Below are 26,107 nucleotides of genomic sequence, written 5' to 3' on the forward strand. Positions count from 1 at the left end.
GAATCTGCTATGTGCCAGGGAGTGTGCTGGGCTCCCCATCATTACCTTTATCCCATTTGGGTTTCATATTTTTATTTTGCATTTATATTTACCAACTGTAACCTGCTACTGCCAGTTTTGAGATTATCCCATTTAGCTGGGCGCCTGGGTGGTCAGTTGGTTAAGCGACTGCCTTCGGCTCAGGTCGTGATCCTGGAGTCCCGGGATGGAGTCCCACATCGGGCTCCCTGCTCAGCAGGGGGTCTGCTTCTCCCTCTGACCCTCCCTCTGACCCTCTTCCCTCTTGTGCTCTCTGTCTCTCATTCTCTCTCTCTCAAATAAATAAATAAATAAAATCTTTAAAAAAAAAAAAAAGATTATCCCATTTAGCAGTGTATTAAACCCTTAGTCAGAATGTTCAAGATGTAAATTCATGCCGTGCATTTTAGATAAAAAGTTATTCTTTCCAAAAGTCTCCTAGGGTTAGTGAAGAAAGAAGGATAAACAATTTATTAATGTCTTTTTCAAGTTCTTAACACATAATCAATACTCAGCAAATGAGAATGAATGGTTAGATGACAATATTAAACCATAAACCACTTTACTCAAAATTTAAAAAAGAAATGTGTAGAATGAAAGTTTAAAATTTATATTTTAAAATGGAAGAAACACAAATTATATATTTAAAACTTTACTTTGAATGTGAAAATGCTTCCACTTATTAAAATGCCTTGTCAATAGGAGATTCTGCTTTTGTCTCATTAAATAAGTATGTACAGGTTAAAAATGACATTTATCATACACTTAAAAAAAAAATCATGTTCCAAAGAGACTTGATTATTTAAAACTTGTTCAACCAGTACCACAACATAATGGCTGAGTTTAAAATTGTCTTCACATTTTTACCCAGGAAAAAATAGCAGCCTCTTTGCTAACTCTGTAAACCCAAAGGTTGAAATCAACGTTGTTAATGACAGGGGAAAAAAACTCTTTGATTATTTTTTGTATTTTTAAATGGAATGTAACAAAGCTTTTCATTTATAAAGCACTTTACAGTTTACTGAGTGTTTTCATACAAGCCACCTTCTTTTAAGGGACTTAGGATGCTTCCGTGAAAAATTACTACCCACAGATCACTACCCATGACAGTTCTATTGGATTTCTAGCTAGTTAAACCACATCTATAATATAGAATTCAATTCCACGTGCCACGTTTTAAGAGGGACTTTGACCAATGAGGATGTAATGAAAGGCAAATGTCCAGGTGAATAAGAGAAGCTATAATTTTTGATAAATTATTCAAGCAACTTGGGAAGCAAAGAATAAGAAAAGGTATAATATCTGCTTTCAAATATTTGAAGGGCTGTCATGGAGAAAATCGTATACTAATTCTGTGTTGCTCCAGAGGCCAGAACTAGGATAAAAAGCTGGAAGTTAAAGAAGGCAGATTCTGACTCAGTGCAAGAAGGAACTTCTTATGCACTTGTGCTGTCCAGTAACAGTAACAGCTGCCTCATAAGGGTGATACCAGGCTCCGGAGGTTTTCAAGCAGACGTTGGCTATCTGTCAGAATTACAGCTTTTAAAAATTCCTGCACTGGGTAGGGAGTTGAGCAAAAACTCCACGTTTCTCTCTAAGTCTCAGATTCTACTTTTCTAGAGAAGGTGAAATATGCAAATGCAATGTAAAAGATTTTTATTGTATGCTCATTTCTCTAATAGCAAGATGCTTTTAAGTTTTTTTTTTTTAAATAAATATAAGACTGTGATACTCAGTGCTTACTCCCGACTAAAAAGAGTCATTTAGCTGTTAAAAACACCCAATATGTATGAAGCAAGTTTCAGGCATTGGGTCATGTACATTCTATTCAGACATAAATAATTGCAATCATAAGAAAACAGCTTTCATTTGTGAAGAAACCCTATGATCTTACAATGTATACATGAGTATATATTTAGGGATAATTTTACAACTCAAGAATAAAGAGTCTCTCTCCTCTCTAAAGCACCAGAACAGAATGGAGAAGATATTTCCCTGGAGACTGTAGCTATTGGACAATAATTGTTTGCTTGGCTCCTTGAGGTCTCCTTGTATTATATATAGGACTAAGGAGCTAATATAATTCTCTTCCAAATGAAGATGTATAGGCCTATGTCTTAGTCCTGGTTTTGCTACCAGATGTATGAATGCTCTTAGGTAAGTTACTTACTTCAGTACCCTGCTTTAAAAAAAAAAAAAAAGGAATTGGATTAAACTATCTTTTTAACTCTTCCTAGAACTTCCTAGTTCTAAGGTCTATGACTTCTATATACATGATACCCCAGTCAAGCAGTCAAACACTGTCAACCTTCAGGAACAAACTATGAGCCTAAAAAGAATTTGCGAAGCCTGCAACTGTGAGTGAGTGGAAATAACAAAAAGAAAAAAGAGTTGAAGTTTAAGAAGACACATTGTGATTGGCTGTCACTCTCATTGGATGATGATGGCTCTAAAACCTAAGCCGTGATACCCTAAAGTCATAAAATTTGGAGGAAGTGGTAAGAAAGGGAGAAAAGAGACAGCAAAGGGGAAAAGGGGAAAAAAAAAAGAAGAGAGGAAAGAAATCAATAAGCAGCCAATCTCTGTGATGGTAGAGATTAAGGGAAGCATCAGAAATGGTGAGTAGGAAAAAGAGACAGAGGGGAAATGGAGTAGAAGGAGCAGAAAGAAAAAGGAGGAACCAACACTTGCAGGAACATGAGGGCAATGGGGTCCATGCAGTAGAAGTGGAAGCTGAGGCTCTTTCACCTCGATAGACCAGGACCCAGCTTTCTTATATTGCAAGAGGCTGGAGTCCGGGCTGTTAGTGACGACCCCCATGCAACGAGCTTAGATCATGTTCAATCCATTCTGTTCATCAGATGAGTGCAAAACATCGTTAAAATGTTTTCATCTCTAAAATGTTTCCAAAAGAGCCTTGGAACTGACCTTTGGATCATGGGGAACCTTATTCATCCAAGTTAACTGAGATGCTCCCTGGTGCATGGAGTGGGTTCATACACAGATTTACATGGATGATTTATAAATAGATATAAAGACCTTCATACTTGAGGGCCTAGAACAAAGCTCAAGCCATAAAGAAATCAAATACATTCTGCCCTTCTCTCTATTCTCTTTCTACTTGGATTTCTTGGGAATTCACATTTATGTGGGCTGACGATGTAAATCCAGCCGTGGGCTTAAAGAAAACCAAGAAGTGAGCAAAAATTAAATCTGCAGATTTCTTTCCATTTTTTTTCCCTGCGTGTTATTTTCATAGGAATCTGTGTCTTCTGGAAAACTCCAAACAAAAAGCTTAAGTCATTTAGGTCGACTGGAGATATTAGCACCATGTAAATTTCCAATAATTATTAGTAATAATTCTGGGAAACAGAAAGATGATAACAACAAAAATGAAAGCCCACACATTGGGGCGCCTGAGTGGCTCAGTTGGTTAAGCATCTGCCTTTGGCTCGGGTCATGATCCCACGGTGCTGGGATTGAGTCCCGCATTGGGCTCCCTGCTCAGCCAGGAGTCTGCTTCTCCCTCTGCCTGCAGCTCCCCTTGCTTGTGTGTGCACGCTCGCTCTCTCTCTAACAAATACATAAAATCTTAAAAAAAAAACAAAAGCACACCAAATCGATGTGTACTTTATTAAAACGTGGGAACATAAACTACAAACGTGCCAAGGTGATATTTCCCTGAAAACAGTAAAAGCATATTTATCTATAGGATATGATGTGGGATGGTATTTCGCACACACATTCCCCCTCACACGTTCTTGTATCCCTTACCCAGCCCAAACAGCTTGGGCCTCCCACCTCCTCTAACGACAGGAAATGGCTGTTGAAGCTGAACACAGGTAAACAAAAGAATGAAATTCTTAGGCTACATGTTTTGAAATCTTACTTCGAATTAGGAAAATCTAGGTTTCTAAGAACTCCAGGCAACAAACTGAAGCCATAACTAAGGGATCTGGACTAATTCACAATCAGTCACGTTTTAGCTTCTATTATTTTACTAGGTTCAATCTTCAGATCCTTCAGGGCTGGATTGGATGGCATATGATAGAAAACTGAAGATGGGGCCGAAAGCCAAAAAGGTATATTCTTTGACATTAAAAAAGCATTTAGAAGGTAGCTCCTATTTTCAGCTCCATTTTCACCCTCAAGCTCTCCTCGTCATCCAAGATTGCCACTGGCCTTTCAGCCACTGTGTCCACTGTCCAGGCGGCAAAGGGAGGAAGCGCCCAGGCGCGGCTCAGAGTGAGTCAGCACCCTGAAGAGCCTTCCTGGAAGTCACACAGCACTTTCCTTTACTCTGAATTTAGTCTTATGGCCATAACTAGCTTCAAGGGGAGCTGCAAAATATAGTTTTTATTCTAGATAGTAATGTACCCAGGTAAAAATTCCTAAGAAATTACTTAGAAAATTACTAAGAAAAATTTATTAAGAAAGGAGGTTAAATGGAAATTAGGTAAACACCTAGTGACCTCTACCACCACTAGCTTTTCTCTTTCCCGGGGACATAATATTCTCTGGGCAGGGGAGGGGGCGGCGAAAGGGATTTTAGAGGAGATCATTTGGGGAGAGAGACAGCAGAGCCTGGAGATAAGCACAACCAACCTGAAAGGACCAAGTGCACAAAAGCAAAGGTGGTATTCAGAGACCTTCCCCTCCCTGAGGGGGCCCCGGGACCCTCCAGTGGGCCCCAAGAAATAGCATAGGAACAGAATCTATGCTCTCCCACGATCCAGGCTCCATACGAGTGAGCACTGTATCTCACCAGTGCGGAAGAACTGTGTTAGTCAGTCTGCCCACTGGTTTCTGACTAGGTCTCCCAATGGCTGCTGTTAGTGTACCAGAAAGAGCGTGCTCCTCTAGGCCCTGAGGCTTGCCATGATCTGGGTGGGCAGTGTCCCTTACAGGGGCTCTGGACATTCAGAATTCCCCTGAAACAGAAATTATGACACTAAACATCAAGATGGGTCCTGTGATCATAGGTTTGGTTTGGTTTTGAGTTTTTAAATGTATATTCATAGACACACAAATAAGTCTTTTCCAGAATCCAAAGGAGGAGTTGAAATTTCTCTAGCAACACCATCTGTATTCATTTCACATAACTCAATATTTACTGAGCTTCTAATAAGCAAGTTTCTACCCTCAGAAAACTTCCAATCTAGTAGTGGGGACAATAAAAGCACATTTAAAACTGTAACATGAAGTACAGAATATACTAGGAAAAATCAAGGAAGGGGTGCCTGGGTGGCTCAGTTGTTAAGCATCTGGCTTCGGCTCAGGTCGTGATCCCAGGGTCCTGGGATCGAGCCCCACATCGGGCTCCATACTCAGTCGGGAGTCTGCTTCTCTCTGTCTCTCTGTCTCTCTCTCTCTGTCTCTCTCTCTCTCTGTCAAATAAATAAATAAAATCCTAAAAAAAAGAAAAGCAAGGAAGAAAAAGCAGAAGAAGGAAAAGGAAGAACTAACCTCAACTGAGTCCTACTGTGGGTCTAACACCGTGCTAGGTGCATTTGTAACATTATTTAATCCACTGATAAGTCTAAGGGGTAAGGAAGTGGGATCATTCTCATTTCCATATGGGAAAATTAAAGCTTGCTACAAGAATTTAGACCAAACAACAATTACTGATCAAACAGTTTATAGAGGGAAACATTCTGAAAACAGAAAAAAGATCAATAGATAGTTGGCAGAAGAATGGACAAGAGGAAAGGACATTTCAGGAAGAGGGATGAGCCTGAATATACACAGAAGAAAAAATAAGAAGTATTAACCAGTTTAGGTAGGTCAAAAGGATATGTAGAAGATAAGTGGAAGATAAAACCAGAAAACAATGCTTTGTGGACAAATTGAGAAGATATTTGAAAATAGCAGAATGAAGAGTTTACAACTCACCCAGTAGGAAATGGGAGTGATAGGGTTACCTGAGGAAGATTTACCTAGTCCAGATCTACGAAGTCTTTTCCACAATTCCAAAAGCAAAAGTTCTAAAAATCAAAAATGCAGGACGTTGTTTTGGTTCTTTTTTGATACTCTGCCTGGAGGCAAAAGCCAATCTTATCTGAACTCATTTGACATTAAAGTTTAACATGAACAATACAAGACCATTTATACTTTTTATTTATCCTGCTTAAAGTGAATATTCATACACTTCACTGCAGAAAAACAAGATTTGACTACAGGACATTACCCCAGTTCCCATTAGGGAGACTTTGTAACATAAAGTATCTTCTCCGCATTACCTTTCTAAAACTCCAACAATGGAATAGAAAAATCTGCATTCTGAAACACATCTGACCCCAAGTTTTATATGAGGGATTATTAATGTATCGGATGGGTCAGGGGGAGAACAGAGATGAGCATACTAGATTGGAGACTTCCAATAGTCCTGGCCAGAAAAAAAAAGAACCTGACATACAGTGTATCCGTGAGAACGGAAAAGATGGGAGAATATAAGAATCAGTAGGATCTAGATTTGGCAGCTAATTGGATGCAAAGAAGTGAGGAAGAAGTCCATGGAAAATCCAAGATTAATTGTGGGAGCCCAGTGACAGTTTTGGTAACAATATCAACAACAAAAATGGGATCATTTGTTTTAATCATAGTGGATTTAAGGTGTTGGCAGGACATCTAGGTTGTAACATCAGGCAGTTAGAAATGGGTGTGTAGAGATCAGGGGAGAAGTCAGGACCTGAGGGGTAAACTTGAGCCACAGCCATAGAGAGGGGATATGCAAATGGATAAAATTCCCAAGTAACAAAGAAGTGAAAAACTCCATGCATGGAAATTTGGAAATCACTAGCACTTTGCAACACAGCTTTCCTACTTGCAATAAAGGTCTATTGCTAAAGATTAGCAGAGGCTAATCTTCCCCCGGTGATGGAGAAACAGGATTGTCAAACACATCAGGAAAAAACTAGGTTGGAGTTCACAAAAAAAGGAATACAATTCCAGAATTCCCTCCTAATAATACTTCATAACAATGAACTGAGCAAACACAAGTTTAGAGCTCTAGAAAGATGTCCCAAAGCAGGTGAGTTCACTTAAAATATATATATATCAATATACATCTTTGAGTCTACATTTTTTATACTCCCAGGCTAGTAGAAACGTAGCTTTTTGTGGAATTTATTACTGTGGCCAGTTCTGACTCAAGCGGAGCCATTCAGGCCAAAGAAAACTACAGTTTGTCAAGTTAACTTGTTTTGTAAACGGTATCTTTCTTACCAATGCTACTACAGATTCATATCGGTCTTTAATGTTTTGTAGCCTTGGTACATGGTAAGAAGAGACCACAGTGAGTTAAGCAGCTATGAACTGAAAGCCACATTCCTCTCCTCCAAAAGCAAAGCTATGGATGGCTTCTTGAGAGGTGTGTTGGCTAATTGTATGTGTCAACTTGGCTGCACCACATTGCCTGCATATTTGGCCAGACATCATTCTGGATAGTCCTGTGAGGGTGTTTCAGGGTGAGATTTGCATTTAAATCTGGGGACTTTAAGAAAGCAGATTGCCCTCCATACTGTGGGTGGACCTCATCCAATCACTGAAAATGGGACTAGAACAAAAGGCTGACCTCCCCCAAGCAAGAGGGAATCCTGCCAGGAGACTGCCTACAGACTTCAGCTGCATCACTGGCTCTTCCCTGGGGCTCCACACTGACGGCCTTCAACACAAACTACAACATCCGCCCTTACTAAGTCTCAGCCTGCCAGCTCATTCCGCAAATTTGGGGTTTGCCAGCCTCCATGAGCCAATTCCTTAAAATAAGTCAATATATATACCCCATTGGCTCTGTTTCTCTGGAGAACCCTGACTAATCCAAGAGGGATGGAAGGAGTAAAGCAACATCACTTCAGGTGATCTGAAGAAATTGAAATCTATGATCCAGGTTGTTTGGAAAAAAGCAATCCAGTCCCAAACCAAATGGTGGAAAGCAAACTGACTTAGGCATTAGATTGGCTGAAATGACAAAGTGATCAAAAATGAAGATTCCGCTTCCTTTCCAACCAGAGCCCGGCGGAATGGCTCCCGCGAAGAAGGGTGGCGAGAAGAAGAAGGGCCGTTCTGCCATCAACGAGGTAGTGACCAGAGAATACACCATCAACATTCACAAGCGCATCCATGGAGTGGGTTTCAAGAAGCGAGCCCCTCGGGCACTCAAAGAGATCTGAAAATTTGCCATGAAGGAGGTGGGAACTCCAGATGTGCACATTGACACCAGGCTCAACAAAGCTGTCTGGGCCAAAGGAATAAGGAATGTTCCATACCGTATCCGTGTGCGGTTGTCCAGAAAACGTAACGAGGATGAAGATTCACCAAACAAGCTCTACGCACTGGTTACCTATGTACCTGTCACCACTTTCAAAAATCTGCAGACAGTTAATGTGGATGAGAACTAATCGCTGATTGTCAAATAAAGGTATAAAACTGCAAAAAAAAAAAAAAAAATGAAGATTCCATTCCCCAACTTTTCTCATTTCTTGATCATTTTTGTACATCACAGGCAGTTTTACCATCTGTAGACATTTTTGTCTGTCATAATATGGGGGAATTGCTCCTATTTTTAATCTGTTTATTTCAAATTCATTGTTATGTCCTACGCATTCTATAGCAGTGACACTGGAAATGCAGTTTTTCGTTTATCAAATTCAGACATCCGTGCATCAACTGACAAATTAAGCTATCGTACCACAATTCCAAAATTGTTAACATCTTCATCCTATATAGCTCTATGTGTACAAGTATTTGAATGTTGCATTTTCCCTTTTGTATAAAAAGAAGTGGCAAATAGCAAATTAAGGGGTCAAAAATAATTCTCACAAGCAGAAGGCTCATAAAGTTAGCGTACCTGAAGTAAGACGGAGATCATTTGGCATGCGAAGGCAGGTGTACAGCTTCCATTGCAGCAGCAATCTTCACTCAGCTGAACCCATTTCAAACAGGCCATGTGCCTTCAGGCCTCGGGTCTTCTGCACTTTAGAGTTCCTACTACCTGGAACTCTCTGCTGCCTACTTTTCCCCGGCTTGGTCCCTTTCATTCAGGTATTGGTTCAAATCTTAGAGAAGATTGCCCTAACAACTCTACTTAAAATAGCCTATCCTTCTGCACCTGCCTTCCAAATTTTCTATGTGGCTGAGCCAAGCTTTAAGATTGGAGAAATTGCGGGCGCCTGGGTGGCTCAGTTGGTTGGGCGACTGCCTTCGGCTCAGGTCATGATCCCAGGGTCCTGGGATCGAGTCCCGCATCGGGCTCCCTGCTCTGCGGGGAGCCTGCTTCTCCCTCTCCCACTCCCCCTGCTTGTGTTCCCTCTCTCGCTGTGTCTGTCAAATAAATAAATAAAATCTTTAAAAAAAAAAAAAAAAGATTGGAGAAATTGCTATTACTTACAAAGATTTAAGAATTACCTTCAATATTTTTCTTATTTACTAAAAATATTGTAAAAACTCTGGCATTTTTAAAAGCCAAGCCCACCTTTATAGAGAAAAAATATAGAAATATACAATAAAGTAAGAGTTGAGCTTAATGAATGACTCCAAGGAAATGTCTGAGAAATGAGCACCTGGTCAGGAAGTAGAACATAGCCATCTCCCCCTGCAAAAAAAACTCCAAAAAAAAGTCTTTATATGCAACCTCAACCACAATTCCATTCTTCCCCCCTACAGGTAACTGCCACGCTGACTTGATGCAAGATCAAACTCAAGCAAGTCCTGAAGGCTCAGGCAAGCTACATGATCAAGTGGCTCAGATGCCTATAGCAACTCTTTGCTTGTCTTTTAGTTTTAGTGGGTGAGTATGCATCTGTAATTGAGTGTCATTTGCCTGCTTATGAACTTTTAGAATTATATGGTACATGTTCTTTTGTGTTTACTTCATTTGTGCAATCTTGCTTTTATAAAAGGAATCCACGTTGTTCTATGTGGTTATACTTCACTCACTGAGTTTGCTCTATCGTATTCCATTGCCATGAGTATACCACAATTTACTTATCCATTCTGTGTTGATGGATGTTTGGGTTGCTTCATTTGGGCTAGTAAAAATAATATTGTTATGGACATTCTTGTAGGGGTAACCTCACACATTTATGCACATGTTTCTGTGAGGTATATACCTAGAAGCAGAAATGCTGGGTTATAGGATATGGAATTGTCAGTTTTTCTAGATTGTATCAAACTGTTTGTTCAAAGTAGTTGGGTCAATATATACTCCTGCCAAGGGTATGTCAGTGTTGGTCTTGCTTCACCTCTTTGTCCACTCTTGTTATTATCCAACTTTTAAATTTTAGCTCGCCTAGTGGGTAGCTAGTGGTATCATTGTGGTTTTAATTTGCATTCCCCCTGATTATTAATGACATTGAGCAATTTTGCATACTGTTTTGGCCATTTGCATGTTTTCAGTTGTGAGGTATCTAGTCAAGATTCTTTTGTCCATTTTTCTATCGGGTGTGTATTTGTTAATATTCTGGAAATGAGATCTGTATCAACTAAATGTTAAATGCCTTTTCCCATACTGTGGCTTACCCTTCCATGATCTTTAATGATATCTTTTGATGAACAGAAGTGTTTTATTTTAATGGAGTCCAATTTACCAATCTTTCCCATCAAGATGTTACTTTTGTGTCCTGTTTAACACTAGGATCTGAAGGTCAAGAAAATATGCTTCTGTATTTTCTTCTAAAATATTTTTGCCTTTCACATTTTGGTCTCTAATCCATCTGGAATTAATCTTGGTTATGATGTTAGGGAGGAGCAAAATTTTTTTTCTCCATCGTTCCAGGACCATGTTCTGTCCTTTCCAAGTGCGATTCCTATAACATCCCCAGTTAACTCACCAGTTGGGCTTGGCAGAAGCAGATGGGTCTCAGAGAATGGCTGTAGAATATCAAATTTAGGTAGGTAATTGACTCCAATCGTAATTGCTATTCCAGATGTGGTCTTATCCTGCCGCAAATCAACATAGCCCTGAGTACTTGGTATCCAGCTCTGAATCTGGCAAATGCTTTTTCTCGATATCAAATTGTAAAGCCCACTAGTAGTGGTCTGTTTTTACCTAGCAAGCACAGCCTGACACTTTGACTTCATGACTATATTTTACTTTGGGACTATGTCAGCTCTCTGGCTCTGGGTCATAATTCAGTATTCAAGGACTTCATTCATTTTAACATCCCTCTGAACATCAGGCCGATTAGACCTGGTGAACAGAAGGTAGCAAGTACTCTAAATACCTTATCCAAAAGAGAGAGATAAAAACCCATAAAAATTCAGAAGCCCATCAGCATGATGAAGTTTTTAGGGCTCCAGTGTTTCTAGGTATATCCCAGGATATCCCATGTTGCTTCCCTTTATACAGCTGCCACTAAAGTACAATGCTTTCTAGGCATCTTTGGATCCTGGAGGCAATATATTTTGTATTTGAATGTGATTTTCTGCCCCATTTGACAATTAACCCATGGAGTTGCCTGTTCTGAGTGGGGCCCAGAGCAAGAAAAGGCTACAGATCCCAACTGCTGTACGAGCTGCCTTGCTGTGTGGACCTTGCAACCCAGAAGACCCAGTGAAGGTCAACGTAGTTATGGCCTGTGGTGATGCTATGTAGAGCCCCTCACAAGCACAATTGAACTTGGGGTTTTAAATCAAAGCCATGCTCTCTTTTACGTATAATTATCAGTCTCTTGAAAAAGAGCTCCTAGCTTGTTCCTAGATCTTGGATGAGATTGAACACTTGACTGTGGAATACCAACTGACCATGTGACCCGAGCTACCTATATCATGAAATGGGTATTATTTCATCCATGAAATCTTGAGTATGTACAATGAAGTGATGTGTACAAGATCAAGCTCAAGCAGGTCCTGAAGGCTCAGGCAAGCTACATGATCAAGTGGCTCAGATGCCTATAGCAACTATTGCACAGCTTCTTCTTGGTGTCATGGGGAGTACCCATAACTTGTTAACTGAGGAAGAAAGAACTCAGGCATGGGATATGGATGGTTCTTCACAATATGCTTCAGCAATTACCATTCCAGTCTACAGTGTCTCTGAAAGGTGAAAGTAAAATCTTCTCAGTGGGCAGAACTTGGAGCAGTACTTCTGTCTACTTTGTCTAGGTAAAGAAATGTCCATGGTGTAGATCTACAGTATTTCATGGGCAGTGACTAATGGATTGGCCAGGGAATCAGTCACTTTGAAAGAATGAGATCAGAAGACTAATGACAAGGAGATCTGGGGCAGAGATATGTGAATGGACCCCTCGGGATGAGCACAAAGTATGAGGATATTTGTGTCCCATGTGATGTTTATCAAAGGGCAACCACTGTGGAGAAAGCCTTCATTGATCAAATGGACAGGTTGACTCATTCTGTAGACATCAGTCACTCTCTTTCCCTAGCATCCCAGTGCTTGCTCAGTGGGCTTTTCTACAAAGCAAATATGGCAGCAGGGATGGAAGTTATACATGGGCTCATCAACATAAAATTTCTCTCACCAATATTGACCTTGCTGTTATCACTGCCAAGAGCCTAACCTGCTATGAACAGAGATCAATGCTGAGCCACCAGTAGGGCCTCACTTCCTGGGCGATACCAGCTGCCTAGTGGCTAATCACATTGGATCTCTTCTCTAGTGGAAGGGCCAGCAATTTGTCTTCATAAAATACTTATTTTGGATATGAATTCCTATAATACTACCAACCACAATATTATAGACATTGTGAGAGCACAATATAACTTTTTTTTTTTTAAGATTTTATTTATTTGACACAGAGAGAGAGACAGCTAGAGAGGGAACACAAGCAGGGGGAGTGGGAGAGGGAGAAGCAGCCTCCCGGCTGAGCAGGGAGCCCGATGTGGGGCTTGATCCCAGGACCCTGGGATCATGACCTGAGCCAAAGGTAGATGCTTAACGACTGAGCCACCCAGGCGCCCCCACAATATAACTTCTAAATGAAATATTTATTTCACAATAAAAGAAATGTAGCAATGAGCTCATGACTATGAAATTCATAGGTCTTTCCATGTACCAAATCACCCAGAAGTTGACTAGCTTTATAAAGTAATATAATGACCTACAAAAGACTGTTATTTGGCCAGCTGGGAGACAAAACTCTGAAAGGTTGAGGTGCTATCATACAAGATAAAAAAAATACTTTGAATCAGTGATCAGTATAAGATGTATTTGTCCCACTGCCAGAATACAAGGGTCCAGAAATCAAGGAATAACAATAGGATGGATTTCTGTCCATATTATATTTAATAATCCACTCACAGAATTTTTTATTCCCATCTCTGTAAACTTGGGCTATGCTGGTTTGGCAGTTAGTTCCCATGGAAAGAATGTTTCTACCAGGGCACACAAAATGGTTCAAATGAATTAGAAGTTGAGATTGACACTTGAATATATTAGGCTCCTTATGATACTAAACCAACAAGCAAAGAAAGAGGTTCCCATAATGGCTGGGGTGATTGATCCTGATTATCACAGCAAAATTGGGTTACTGATACACAATGAGGTCAACAAGAACTATGTCAGGAGCCCAGGGAATTCTCTGTTGGGTTGCCTCTTAATATTTCTTGTTCAATAGTCACAGTTAATAAGCAACTCAACTACTGAGGAGTTAGATCCTTCCAAAATGAAATTTTGGCCACCATACTAGGTAGAGAGCCTTGACCAGTGAAAGTACTGACCAAAAGCAAAGAATGGAGTAGAGGAAGAAGTTATAAATATCAGCTGTAGTTTCCTGACCAGTTGTAGAAATAAGTACCAAAGTACTCATGAAAATTTGTTTCATTGCTTGTTCTGTATATCTTTGTATATATTAACTATTTTTCCTTCCCTCTTCCCTCAAGTTCTTCCCTTTCCTTCCCTCAAGTTATGTAAGAGATGGTGGTGGTGGTGAACTTTACAGTTTCATCTTTGGGTTTACAGAATATCCAGGGGGAATTGTGGAATTGTAATTGAACTAGAATTAACACCAGTGAGTATAATAGTAACTGATGGGACTTTAGTTCTCCCCCTTTGGGGGAAAAGGTGAAAATCTCTTCTTTTGTACAAAAAATAGTTAAATCTGCATGGATGGAAGCATAATAATTGTCCAGAAATTTAAATATGGGTAGGGAGTATGTGGGAATGCTTAATAGCTAAAAGGGAAGATTGTGCTGGTTACTTGCTATAGGTACTCGGGTCTCTCACCTCTCACTTCACACACACACACACACACACACACACACACACACACACACACTCCCTCTCTCTCTCTCTCTCTCATCCTCCTATATTCTGTGGTTCTTCTGGGTTGGGATATTCAAACTACATCTCCCAGACTTCTTTGCCAGGTGGATTCCTGTTGGGTTTGGTCAATAGGAGGAACTGCTGGAAGATCTGAAAGCAGCACAGGTACCAGCACCGTGATAGTTGTTGGCATTTGCTGTAGTGGTACCAAGTGGCAATTCCAACAGACAAAAGATAGTACCTATCAGCAGCTTTAGCTCTGGTCCAGGCAGCACCATGTGAGCAGATCTGGGACCAATTACAACAGCAGGTACACACTCTTGGCAATTTCTGAACTCTGACGGCATCACCCTCCCCTTTTTCTTTTCTGTCATCCAGTCCCGTTCCTTTTCCTTTTTGCTCTTCCAGCTTTCTAACCAATTCCTGTTTTAAATTCAGTTTGAAATACCTAAGCTGGTTTCTAATTTTCTAATTGGGCTTTAACTCATTAACCAGTCCTTTAATTTTTATATTTTTCAGTTCTAGAATTTGTTTGTTTTGTTTTTTTGTTTTGTTGTTTTTCAAATACAAATATACCATATCACCTTTTACAGTTTCTAATACCAGTTCCAAGTTTGGCTTTTGTCTACTAGAACATACTAAGCATAACTGTTCCATGATCTATGTCTAATAATTTCAGCATGTAGAGTCCCTGTGGGTCTATTTCTATTGTCTGTTATTTCTGTTGTTTCTCCCTGATAGTATCTTGTCTCTTCATGAGTCCAATTATCTCTGATTATTTGTGGGATATTGAATTTTAAAATTACTCATAGATAAAATTTGACACCTAGGATAATGTTATCTTCCTCCAAAGATTTGGAGGATATGGGGGCATTAGAATCATGGACTACTTTAATCCAAATTCAAAGTTTAAGACTTTCTGGACCTAACAGAATCCTCAAAGTTTAGCTATAGTACTAGGACAATTAGTTTATTTATACTTCAGTCTTACTCTTACAGTGTAGTCCTTCAGGGGTCCCAGCCCTTGGCCTCACCTCTTCTTTCTTCCAGAAGTCCTAATTATCTTTTCATAAGTACCTCAGGCTGAAAAGAAAGCATCAGAGTTTGAGGCAAAAATATCAATGGAAACAATTCTCTTCTTCTAAAGTTAATAAAATACCAAAAAGACTCTTAAAGACTTTTTGCATATAATTTTAAATTTTCTTTTATTCAGAGATGGTCAAGTTAAATTTATATAAGTCTCTAACACTGTCAAGGTTAGTTTTGCATTCTGATGTGTATATTTGTGAAAGACTCAGATGTAAACATCCAAGAAAGTAATCATAACCAATACTTTTTAAACACAATTTTAGCAAATAGAAATTTAATTAATTTGGAGAAAGTCACTACCAACATTCAGTTTTGCCTGATTCAAGTTCTTCTCTAGGGGTAGAGGGTCAAATCTGAAGACAAAAGTTTGGAGGAGAACCACAAAGCATGGTATGGAAAACACCTGAGCAGAGAAGATTCAAGGTAAAATAAAGGACTAGCAGTTCTGTTGTGATAAAATTCAGACCAGCCCCCTACTACTTCTACTGTGACAGCCTCGATGGCAATAACTTTTAATCTCCTTGCTTAGTAAATCAAATGAAGCAGTAATAATGACCAGCCCCAAATTTTCAAGCCTATTTTCAGTTTAGCATACCAGTAGCCTAGCTTCTCCTTGCCATATGCTGTTCCCATAGAACAACCTAACTACATTTACCAGTTTTCCAAGAAAAAATCATAAACACCCGGGAATGAGGTAAAAGGAACCAAAAATCCTCTCATTAGAACCCCATAAGATGATCAATAGGTAGGTATAATTTAATTATAAGAGTGCCTGAAAGTGAGACAATCAGATTGAACCACCATGGTCCCAGAGAAGCACTGTCAAGAAACACTACCCACATGCTGCAACGTTTCCTCACTTATGTCTCCCATCAGCTATGATTTTATAATGATACCACTGTACTTCACAGATTGCAAGGAGAGGGATTTGCGTGGCCTTTCCTCCATCACTTGGCCCCTTACTTTGGAAGCACAGTTGGCTTTATGAACACAAATATCCTTTCTCAAACATAAATGCCTCCTTACACTTTTGTTACAGATTGTAATACAAGCTTTCATTTTATGGCTTCTACTCTCCTTGGGTCATAATAAATATATTTTAAGATTATCACATTTTAACAGATTTCCTAAGAAATAAAAAATAGTATCTCTATATCATTTCCTCCATCCAAACAAGTCAAGTTCATTTTATGTGAAACATTTCTCCCCTTGTAAAACCAGAAGCTAAGTTTTCCCAAAAATTATTTTAAGGCACACCTGGGTGGCTCAGTTGGTTAAGCATCTGACTCTTGATTTTGGCTCAGGTCATGATCTTAGGGTCGTGACATCAAGCCCCACGTTGGGCTCTTACGCTGAGCATGGAGCCTGCTTAAGATTCTCTCTCTCCCTCTCCATCTGCCCCCGCAAAAAATAATAAGAATTTTAATTTAAATTGACTCTCTAATCCTACAACTAACAAGTACCATGCTATCTAGGACCCCAAAGAAAGTGATCAAAAATCACATTCTATAGAACTTCTTTGGTTTGTATTTAAACTAACAGTTTATGCACTTTCACAAAGAAATCAGTGTTATATTTTTCTTAACATTCAACTTAAAACATCAGACATAATAAGCTGAATGGGGGAAAATCGTGATCAAACGCTAAAAATGTAAACATGAAAAAAAGTAAACATGAAAACAAATCTTTAAAAAAAAAATTCATTTAATTACAAGAAAATTGGCCAGAAAATTGCACAGTTCCAAACAAATCCTCTATATAATCACAAGGGCTCATTTACCATCATCATTTTATATTTATCTTTCAATAACATTCCATCTATTGAACCTAGCCTTTACTGGCAAAAATTAGAATACATGGGTGTTTTTACTGTTTAATAGTCCATAAACAAAATGGGCTTTTTTTTCCTGAAGTTAGAATGGTGTCTATCATTTTGCTTCAGAGAAACTTTAAAATTGTTTTCTTATGAGGATTTCAATTAGCCATTCCCCAAACCCACTGTAAAACACAAAACAAAACAAAACACCACTGCTGTCTTACTAAGAGATTCCTGTCTTTCATTTCATTTTACCAGCCCGAGCACAAATTCAGAGAAAAGCTTCTTAAGTCCTGCAGTTTCAAATTCCTTTTGTAACTCATCCAACGATGAATACTCTTTGACTTCAAATGCCAGAAACCTGCATTATACAAGAGAAACTCATGAATATGCCTAGATTTGTCAGAGTATAATTATCGATTCAGTTACTTTTCCATCTGCAATAGTAGTAAATTATACCTTTTGTGTTCTGTCTGTACTTTTGTTTCAAACAGTACACTAATCATTTTCTCTTTGCATTTCTTTCCACTTGAGTCCACATCTACTTTGGAGGTTTTCTGAAGAATCAGGTACTCCTAAATGATAAATCAGTACATTAAATACATATCTTACTCTGAATCTCCAAGTCCTAGTTTTAAAGGAGCCAAGAACCTGCAGGCTTATTTTCCTACAGGCTTATTTTCCTGCCTAGAGTACTCTCTTTCTGAATCCAGCAGTAAGAGGGCTACAGTGTCTTCCTATACCAGGCAGCAGAATGTGTTGGTAGAAGGTTTAAATCTGGACTTCGAGGCCAACTAGATCTGATTCCAGGCTAAGCCCTCTGTGCCTCAGGAACCTACTCCACAAAATGGTACTCAGAACGGCACCTACCTTACGGGAAGCTGTGATGATTAAATGAGTTAATACATGCAAAGTGCTCAGAGGTCAGCCCGGCAACACATTGCTATGGCACAATTAATAGTACCAGCTAGTGGCAGTATTATGACTACTTTTGTGTCTGAAAGAACTTAACAGGCACACAGCACTGACCATTCCAAATTGGATGGCATCTATAAATATGTACCTGAAATTCTCAATCCTGATATATAATCTTAAAAAATTTAACAGAGATATTTACATTAAATGGCACTTTAGGGAAAGCTCATAAAAAGGAAAAAACTCTTTAAATAAAAAGTATTAATTTTGCACATTAGCAAAGTTCTAGTCATACGAGTAAGTACTTGTTAATTAATTGATGGATCCAACCTGAGTAACAACATTTGCAAAACAACTGCACTTAGCCTAACATTCCTGAGCTGGCTTAAAGAAAAATCTGAGCCTTTTAGGGAAATATGAACAAGGAAATTAATTGGTATTCATTTTGTCAGCCAGGAGTTTACCCAAAATGTCAAATTTTATAGATATACTATAGATCACCTTGCAATATCTGGTTCTTTGGTCAGACCTCAAACCAAGATTTAAATTAAACTTTAATTATTTGTGGTATCTATATGCTACAACGCCAGCACTAATCTGGTGAACCAAATGCTAAATAAGTATTGTGAGAAGCGCTCATCCTGAAAAAGCTAGGTAGTTATTCTACAAATCTTTCAGATTATAGGTTGTGCAAGCTAAGTCTGTTTTGAATAAATTCAATTGTAAGTATTCTTGACCCAACCCATTTGAAAGCATAAACCTATTAAGTGATTTGTAGCGCTTTCAAGATTTAAAATATTAATAAGCAGCTTTCCTCGTCTGGTCCCACATAAAACAGGTTAGATGAGTTGAGCATGCGAACTTGGAGAATCTGAAGAAGATGATGATTTCGAAAGCAGCTGCTGAGACAAGTCAGGTGGAAAGCAAAAGTTAGGTAGGAGGTGACAAGCTGACAGCCTAAGGAAGCTACCTCTTCCACTAACACTAAATCCTGGTTACGAGGGACCAGCTCCGCTTTCCAGGTGTTAGAGAAGCCAAATTAAAGTGTCAGGATGTGTTTTTAACTGCCAAAAAGTTAAAACTTTTACACACTACCCACAAACAGACACCTTGCTGTGCCTGAGGGATGAGATACAAATATGCACAAACTTTTAGTGCACATTTACAAAGTTGAGGTGCAAAGCTAATTAGAGAAACAAACATTCACATACCACAGAGATTTTTTTTTAATGACCTATCCCTTTCATTATGTGGAATAATTTTTAAGATATAATTTACTTATTCTTCAAGCTTTGCAAGTTTGTAGATGTAATTAGGAAATAGAGACATTCTTTAAAAAATGGAGATCCATTAACATCTTAATGATTAATCTGTCCCATTGTCACAAAACACACTTACAGACACACCATTTTAGCAGAAAATAGCCAAATTCATATTCAACATTAAACTTTTTGGCACCTTGATATTGCTTCTGGCTCCTTGTAGTAAAATCAGTATTATTTTACCCAGGAACATCAGTCTTCCTGTCAGCTTTAAATCGGAAGCCCACTTCTCAACAGTTTTGACATATTTGGTCTTTGCTCTCATGTGATCTAAATGCACAAGAGTTAGCCACAGTCCATCATCCACAATCGTGCCTGTTGCAAAAGTACACTTTGCACTGCCACTTCCAGTGTCTGGTTGGTTGAGGACGTGCCTGAGATTCTGCTGAATCCAGAGAACCAGCTCGTGAACCATAGGTTCCGACAAAAGGTTCTCTGCTTGCTTAAGTAACTTCTCTTTCACAGTCACGGACTGGGCCCGGGTCAGGTGTTCGGAGTGAACCGAGATACCAGGTAGACACGAAGGGTAATTGAGTGGCAAATGGAACACCAATTCTAAAGGTACATCCGCACCCGTAAGTCCTTCAGCTTTTGTGAGAATTCTGAACACGGTCCCATCTGTCTCTGGAAAGCATCCAAAAATAATGATTAGCTATACATAATTCGATTTGAATGGCACACTAAGAAGTTAAAATTTTCGTTTCCGATGTCAATTTATGTTTCATGAGAAAACTGGAGTTACTTTACAATGGAGACACATAATCCCAAGAGAGCCCTGATTTACAGATTATCTCCTTCAACCATACACATATACTCATGGAATCCTGTATCCCAGCACCCAGGGCTTCTGTGGCATTTACATTCGCCATTGCCCCATTTTTATTCAGGTTTACCAGAATGGCTTCTCATCACACAATTTTTTTCTACCCTCACTTAGTTCTAATTCTGGAAACTCAAAATAAACTCACATGAACATTCAGAGAAAGAGTGTTGCATATCTATAAAATCAGTGATTAATTTAAAAGTTACACAGCGCGTCCAAGGAAGGTCATCGTGTTGCAAAACCAAGTCAAAGCAAACACTGGAATGCTGTGTGGCTGCAGGGCCCGAGAAACTGATGACTGTGCATGAGACAGTAACTGCCTGGCCCGCTCTTTTCTGACTTCAAATGTATTAGTATCAGTGTAACATGAAGGTAGCAGGATGAACTAAAATGGGACGGACATCAATTCAGCCCTCTCTAGCTCCACGAGGAGGAGGAGGGAAGCACACACAGGCTAGGAGATGAAACACTGCTCCCTTTCAGATTTGCTCGACTTCACCCCTCTGATGTGTTCCACACCGCTTCACCCCACTTTTCAAAAAGTTGATAAAACGTCAGGCTGATTCATTCTGCAGGGGGCAGAAGCACACAGATCAGAAGAGCAGAGTAGAACAGAACTGGGTGCAGACGAATCTCTTTGAAGCTAACTTGCCTCTCTCTACCCCTACTTCTTTCACCACATGCCCTTGTTCCATCCTCCTTCACGAGAGAGGCAGGCAAACCTTCCTCATTTTCATACCTGGATTGCTGCTCAATAGCCTCAACAACTGGAACCTGACTGTGTCCCCCTTGAAAGAACCAAACAGAACATTAATATGGCTGTCTAGCCATCTGATTCCATTTATATAAAAGCTCTTGTTACAGATGTTGATTCACACGGGACCAAACACATATGCTACAAAAAGGTTTTTGTTGTTGTTGCTTTAATAGACTCTTTGGTATCAGATGCAAAGTACTACTATTTTAAGACACCACCCTGAAACACAGATAGCAACCATTATGAAGACCACATTAAAATGATACAACTAAAATGTGTTTACATGAGTAAAATGGGTACTGTATAAAGAAAAATTTTCCAGACCTAATTTAGTACATTCCTCTACAATCCATCATGTTTCTCAAAACCCTTCTTTCTTCCACCCAGTTCCTTATTTTTTTAATATTTTATTATTAAATAGGGTCCCTATATGTCAGTTAGATCAGTACACTTCACTATGTGAAATGGGCACCATAAATACCTACAGACAACATATGACCAATAGGCTGAATAAACTCTCCAGAAATCCTTTAGGGAGCCCACTTTCTCCTTCATAGGGGAGGCATAACTTCTGAAGAACTTCATATATTCATATTATTCATCATTCAACGAACATCACATCTCTTAAAATCTGTCTTATGGTTCCCATGGTACTTTGAACTTATTTCGTGGTACTTTCATACCAGAACTATTATGGTTGAACCTAATGAACTATTTTCTTCACCACTGGAATATCTCAAAAGTTTCTTTTTAGACAACAACCAAGAAATAATTTTACAAGTTATAAGAAACTTTTAAATTTTACAGTTAAACAGTCTGAGCACTAGCTTGTAACCATGGGGCTCACAGGTACAGAAGTCCTTGCTACCTGTGATAGGCTAAAAAATGGCCCCAAAATGTGTATGTGCTAATCCCCAGAACATGGCAAAAGTGCCTTTGCAGATGTGATTAGGTTAAGGATCCTGAGATGGGCCCTAAACGTAATCACAAGTGTCCTTATAAGAGCAAGGCAGAGGGAAACTGTACCACAAAAGGCAATGTAATCAGTGAAGTCAGATGCCATGCTATTGGCTTTGAAGATAGAGGACCATGAGCAAAGGGGTGCAAGAATTCAGCTCTAGAAGCTGGAAAAGGCAAACAAGTGGATTCTGCCCCTAGAGCCTCCAGAGGGACCACATGCTTTCAGCCTGGTGAAGCTGATTTCAGACTTCTGACCTCCAGCACTACAAGAGAAAGAATGTCTGTTATTTTAAGCCACCACATTTTTGGAAATTTGTTATAGTAGCCACAGGAAACTAATATAGTACTTGTGTCCACAAGGCAAGCTTTTCCCTTCAAGCAAGAATCCCTTTCTGATCAAAACTCTGAAACCCACAGTGTTCTCCAATCTCTGCCATATAAGTACCCACCTATTCCTCCCCAGTGCAGGTAACCAACTGACAGAAACAGGCAGTCCAGGGAGAAAGTATGAAAATGCTATTGAGCTGGCCTTTCAAATCCTGATGAATTTATATTTTTCTCTCTTAGTGATTTTCTGGTCCTAGTCAGCAAATAGAAAACAAGGGAGAGGGACACCTGGGTGGCTCAGTTGGTTGGGCGTTCAGCTCTTGATTTCAACTCAGGTCATGATCTAAGGGGGGGTGGGATCAAGCCCTGTGTTGGGCTCCATGCTGGGTGTGGAGCCTGCTTGGGACTCTCTCTCTCCCTCTCTCCACCTCACGTTCTTCTCTCTCAAAAAAAAAAAAAAAAAGCAATGGGAGAAATCTTTACTTTTGCCTTAGAAAATTGTAAAATTATTAGTTATATGTTTAGAAGAAAAGTTGCTTTGATTTTTTCAAGAATTGGGAAGGATTAACATTCTTCCTAATTGGTCTTCTCAGAGACAGCGACTCCCTGCCCATTCCCCCCCACACACAGACACACACATACTGGGGCTGCAAACTAAAATTACACAAAATGATGTTATCGCTATAGGAAAATGAAAAGCCCAACAACAACCCCACTCTGCTGATATTTAATGTGGTAATAAAATTATACATTCTTTTAAAAACTCATTTTCTCCCTAAAACTCCAGAAGTATGTATATTACCCTGCTTTCACATCTGCTTTAGTTTGTACATGCAATTAAACTGGCTCTCTCTCACGTCAGAATTTTTTATATAACCACATGTACCATCAATCTGATTTTTTCATTAAAAAAAAGATACACAAAAAAACAAAGTTGCCTCTATCTGCTTTAAGACTATTAACAGCTTAGAAAGAGTGATTAACAGAAAAATAATCTGCTCTAAATCTCATGCTAATCTTTGCCCCTCCCTGACCTCAAAAAACTCATTATTAAGTTTAACTCACAAATTCATCATTGTCAATAAACATCTATGCCCCAGAAAACTTATGCTTGCCCTAGAAAACTAAAATTTTCCTAAGTTCCAAGACTATTTTAATCCAAAGATCCTACCAAAAGATGTAGGCCTTGCCCCGGTTGAAATTCACATAAAAATTCCCTAGTTGTTTTTTTTTTTTTTTAAGTCACCCTGCCTTATAATAAGTGTATCAATTTCATAAATAAAACACTAACTAAAATAGGTTTCAGATCTTGTTCTTCCCTATAAGTACATGAAAGAAATTATACACCTAACAACACACCAAACAACAAAGTTTCAAACTAGAGAAACTGAACTGAACCCCAAATTCCACAGCAGTGTTATTTTTAAGGATTTCCCCTATTTCATAGTCACACAATAGGAACTTAATGAATGCTGTCCAATAACAGAAGACATTGGAAAATGTAAACAATTTAATAGAATGAGTTCTTCAAGATTTATTTAGAGCCCATTAAGAAGCCATATACAACTGACTTTCCTTTTACTTGCTTTTTTTTTTTTTTTCAATTTTTAGATATCTTCAAAGTAAGCCTTTGTTCAGAAAACCAAGAAGCAGCACCCAATCCCCTCTTGTACTTCATTGCATGGGGCTTTCTTTCCTCTTCCTCCCGGGCAGCTCGCCACAAGTATGCATCCACTCGTGCTTGTTTTTATGCTACGGCTGGATTTTTATATGTGTTTAAAATGTGGTTAGAGAAAAAAAGCAAAAGGAAAACTAAAAATAAGTGAAGCTAAAAGTGGCAATCCCATCCTTTAGAAGTCAAGTTCAAGGCTGAATTGGTTTTACAGAGGTGAGCACAGTACTGACAATCAGCAGGAAACAGCTGAGCAGATTTAGAGGGGTCAGTGGGTGACAGTGATGATTCATTTAGCAAGAGGGCCCAATCCAATCTGAACATGAGTGTTAGCAGAAGACAAAAATTCACGCTGAAGCTACTGTGCAAACATATTATATATTGAGTCTTATATACCTCCCATTTTACAACTTTTTGATCCACAAGATAATTTCCAGAAATACGACTCCACATAGAATGAGCACTGACGACAGCAATATAATCTGTGACCCTTAACTATCTCATCAGGAAAATAAGGATTTATAACAATATCAATTTCATCTATCTGATAGGTGTGCACACATATGAATGCCCACACACTCCCCTTCAAAATTACTCAGAACGTAAGTTGGGTGAGACACATCTCCTTTCTCTGGGTGCTCATTATTGCTCTTTCACAAGTATTATCCTTGCTAAGAATTCTTTTCCTCATGCAGCAACCCCATCTCTATCTAAGTGTCCATACACTCTGGTGTCTGGTAGTTACTTAACCAGCCTGAGCATACGTTAACTTCTCTATAAAACAAAGCTAAGAGTACCCCTCACCAAGTAAGATGCATTTGAAGTATGAGGTACATGGAAGGTGACCCCATTAAACCTGGCACCTGGCCTGACTGCACTGTACAGGGAGGGGTAGAATATTTCTGATTTGGTCTACCCACAGCACTCCATAGTAGACAGCAGTGTGGGGGTTTACATCATTTGCACCCTTAAGAGATAGTTATACCTGATGCTTCTTACTATGAGCTTACTATAACCACTGTAACGAGGCCATGTGCTTAAGTCCCCTGAAATTCCCAGCACAAATTAGCCCAACCTAACTGATTCCAATTAGTCAGGCTCTTCACTCTTATGGTTGACCCTTGGGTTGGCAGCCTAACCCTTCCTGGGCAACCTCATACCAGAAGTGCAATTCCACCCACAATGTCCCACAATGTTCTCCTGATTCCAGGGGCAACAAGAAGCAGCATTATTTGCAGGGAGGCCAGAATGGAACTGATGGTGTTAAGAATGTTCTGGTATCAATCTTGTATCCTCCAACCCAGGCTGACAGTGACGGTGAGAACGGCAGGCAGCAGCCCGCTGTATGTTTACTGTGGTCTATTAAAGAAGGCCTTACCTTACCCTTAATTCCCAGTTGTGAACATCAAACATCGCTATTTCAATCACTGAATTGTTCTATTCTCCAATGAACCTTTCAGCAACAAAATGTCCTAAGTTGTTACACTGAATTCTTTTATAATTCAATTACTTATTGATGCCAGAATGCTGAATTAAATTAATTAGGAGGCATGGCTTGAAAGTCATGCTCAATTTAACAGCAGATAAAGGGTTCACAGTGTTCTCGCTATTAAGAAACTGCTCTCTTTCTTTCTATGCTTACTTTTTTACGTTTTCTCTGACCCATCAGCAGTATCTTATGCACAGCTATGTACTCATGACCCGGCTCGCTACCACTCCATCCTTTTTAAGGCGTGATGGGAAATCATATGTTCATTTTTCCAGGATATTTCAACTGAGCCATTATGAAAGAATTTAGAAAAACTGATGATCTCCTAAACAGCCTGCCTCAGGCAGAAGTAATTATCAGTAGAGACATGGAGACAGTGAGTAAGATGATGAAGAATTATGAATGCTATCCAACCAGAAGGGGGGGTGACAAGAAAACACTAAAAATAAATTATTTCATATGGATTGTCAACGACAGCTTCTATATAAGATGCAAGACAGGCTAGGCACTGAAAAGGAAGCTGCTCCATTACCCGAATTGGTTCACAGTGCCAGGTTCAGAACAGTGGTCACATGACCACAGGTGATGCCAGGAAGAATACATGAAAAGGCCCAGCTCTGGCTTCCTGTGTGAATAAGCAACCAAATGATACCATGAAACTCATCTTAGTCCTAGATGGTTTTCTCACAACACCCAGA

The 26,107-nt window shown here is 39.3% G+C and overlaps 1 protein-coding gene and 1 pseudogene across 3 annotated transcripts in view; one reads left to right on the forward strand and one right to left on the reverse strand.

Annotated features, from left to right (window-relative positions):
• Positions 1 to 8,012: 8,012 nt before the first annotated feature.
• LOC123858302 (large ribosomal subunit protein eL31-like) lies at positions 8,013 to 8,460 on the forward strand (annotated as a pseudogene).
• Positions 8,461 to 17,014: 8,554 nt separating this feature from the next.
• RWDD3 (RWD domain containing 3) overlaps positions 17,015 to 26,107 on the reverse strand; it is a 55,010-nt gene continuing 45,917 nt past the window's right edge. For all 3 annotated transcript variants that reach the window (XM_064588775.1, XM_064588774.1, XM_064588773.1), the window contains exons 2-4: positions 19,518 to 20,005; positions 17,604 to 17,719; positions 17,015 to 17,505 (exon numbers count right to left, since the gene is read on the reverse strand). In XM_064588775.1, coding sequence (XP_064444845.1) covers positions 17,391 to 17,505; positions 17,604 to 17,719; positions 19,518 to 20,005 — 719 coding nt within the window. In that variant the 3' untranslated portion in view covers positions 17,015 to 17,390. The remainder of the gene's footprint in view (positions 17,506 to 17,603; positions 17,720 to 19,517; positions 20,006 to 26,107) is intronic.

The sequence above is a fragment of the Mirounga angustirostris genome, unplaced genomic scaffold (genome assembly GCF_029215605.1).
Source record: "Mirounga angustirostris isolate CCGP_5_RB_7025 unplaced genomic scaffold, mMirAng1.0.hap1 SCAF_4, whole genome shotgun sequence".
Taxonomy (NCBI): Eukaryota; Metazoa; Chordata; class Mammalia; order Carnivora; family Phocidae; genus Mirounga; species Mirounga angustirostris.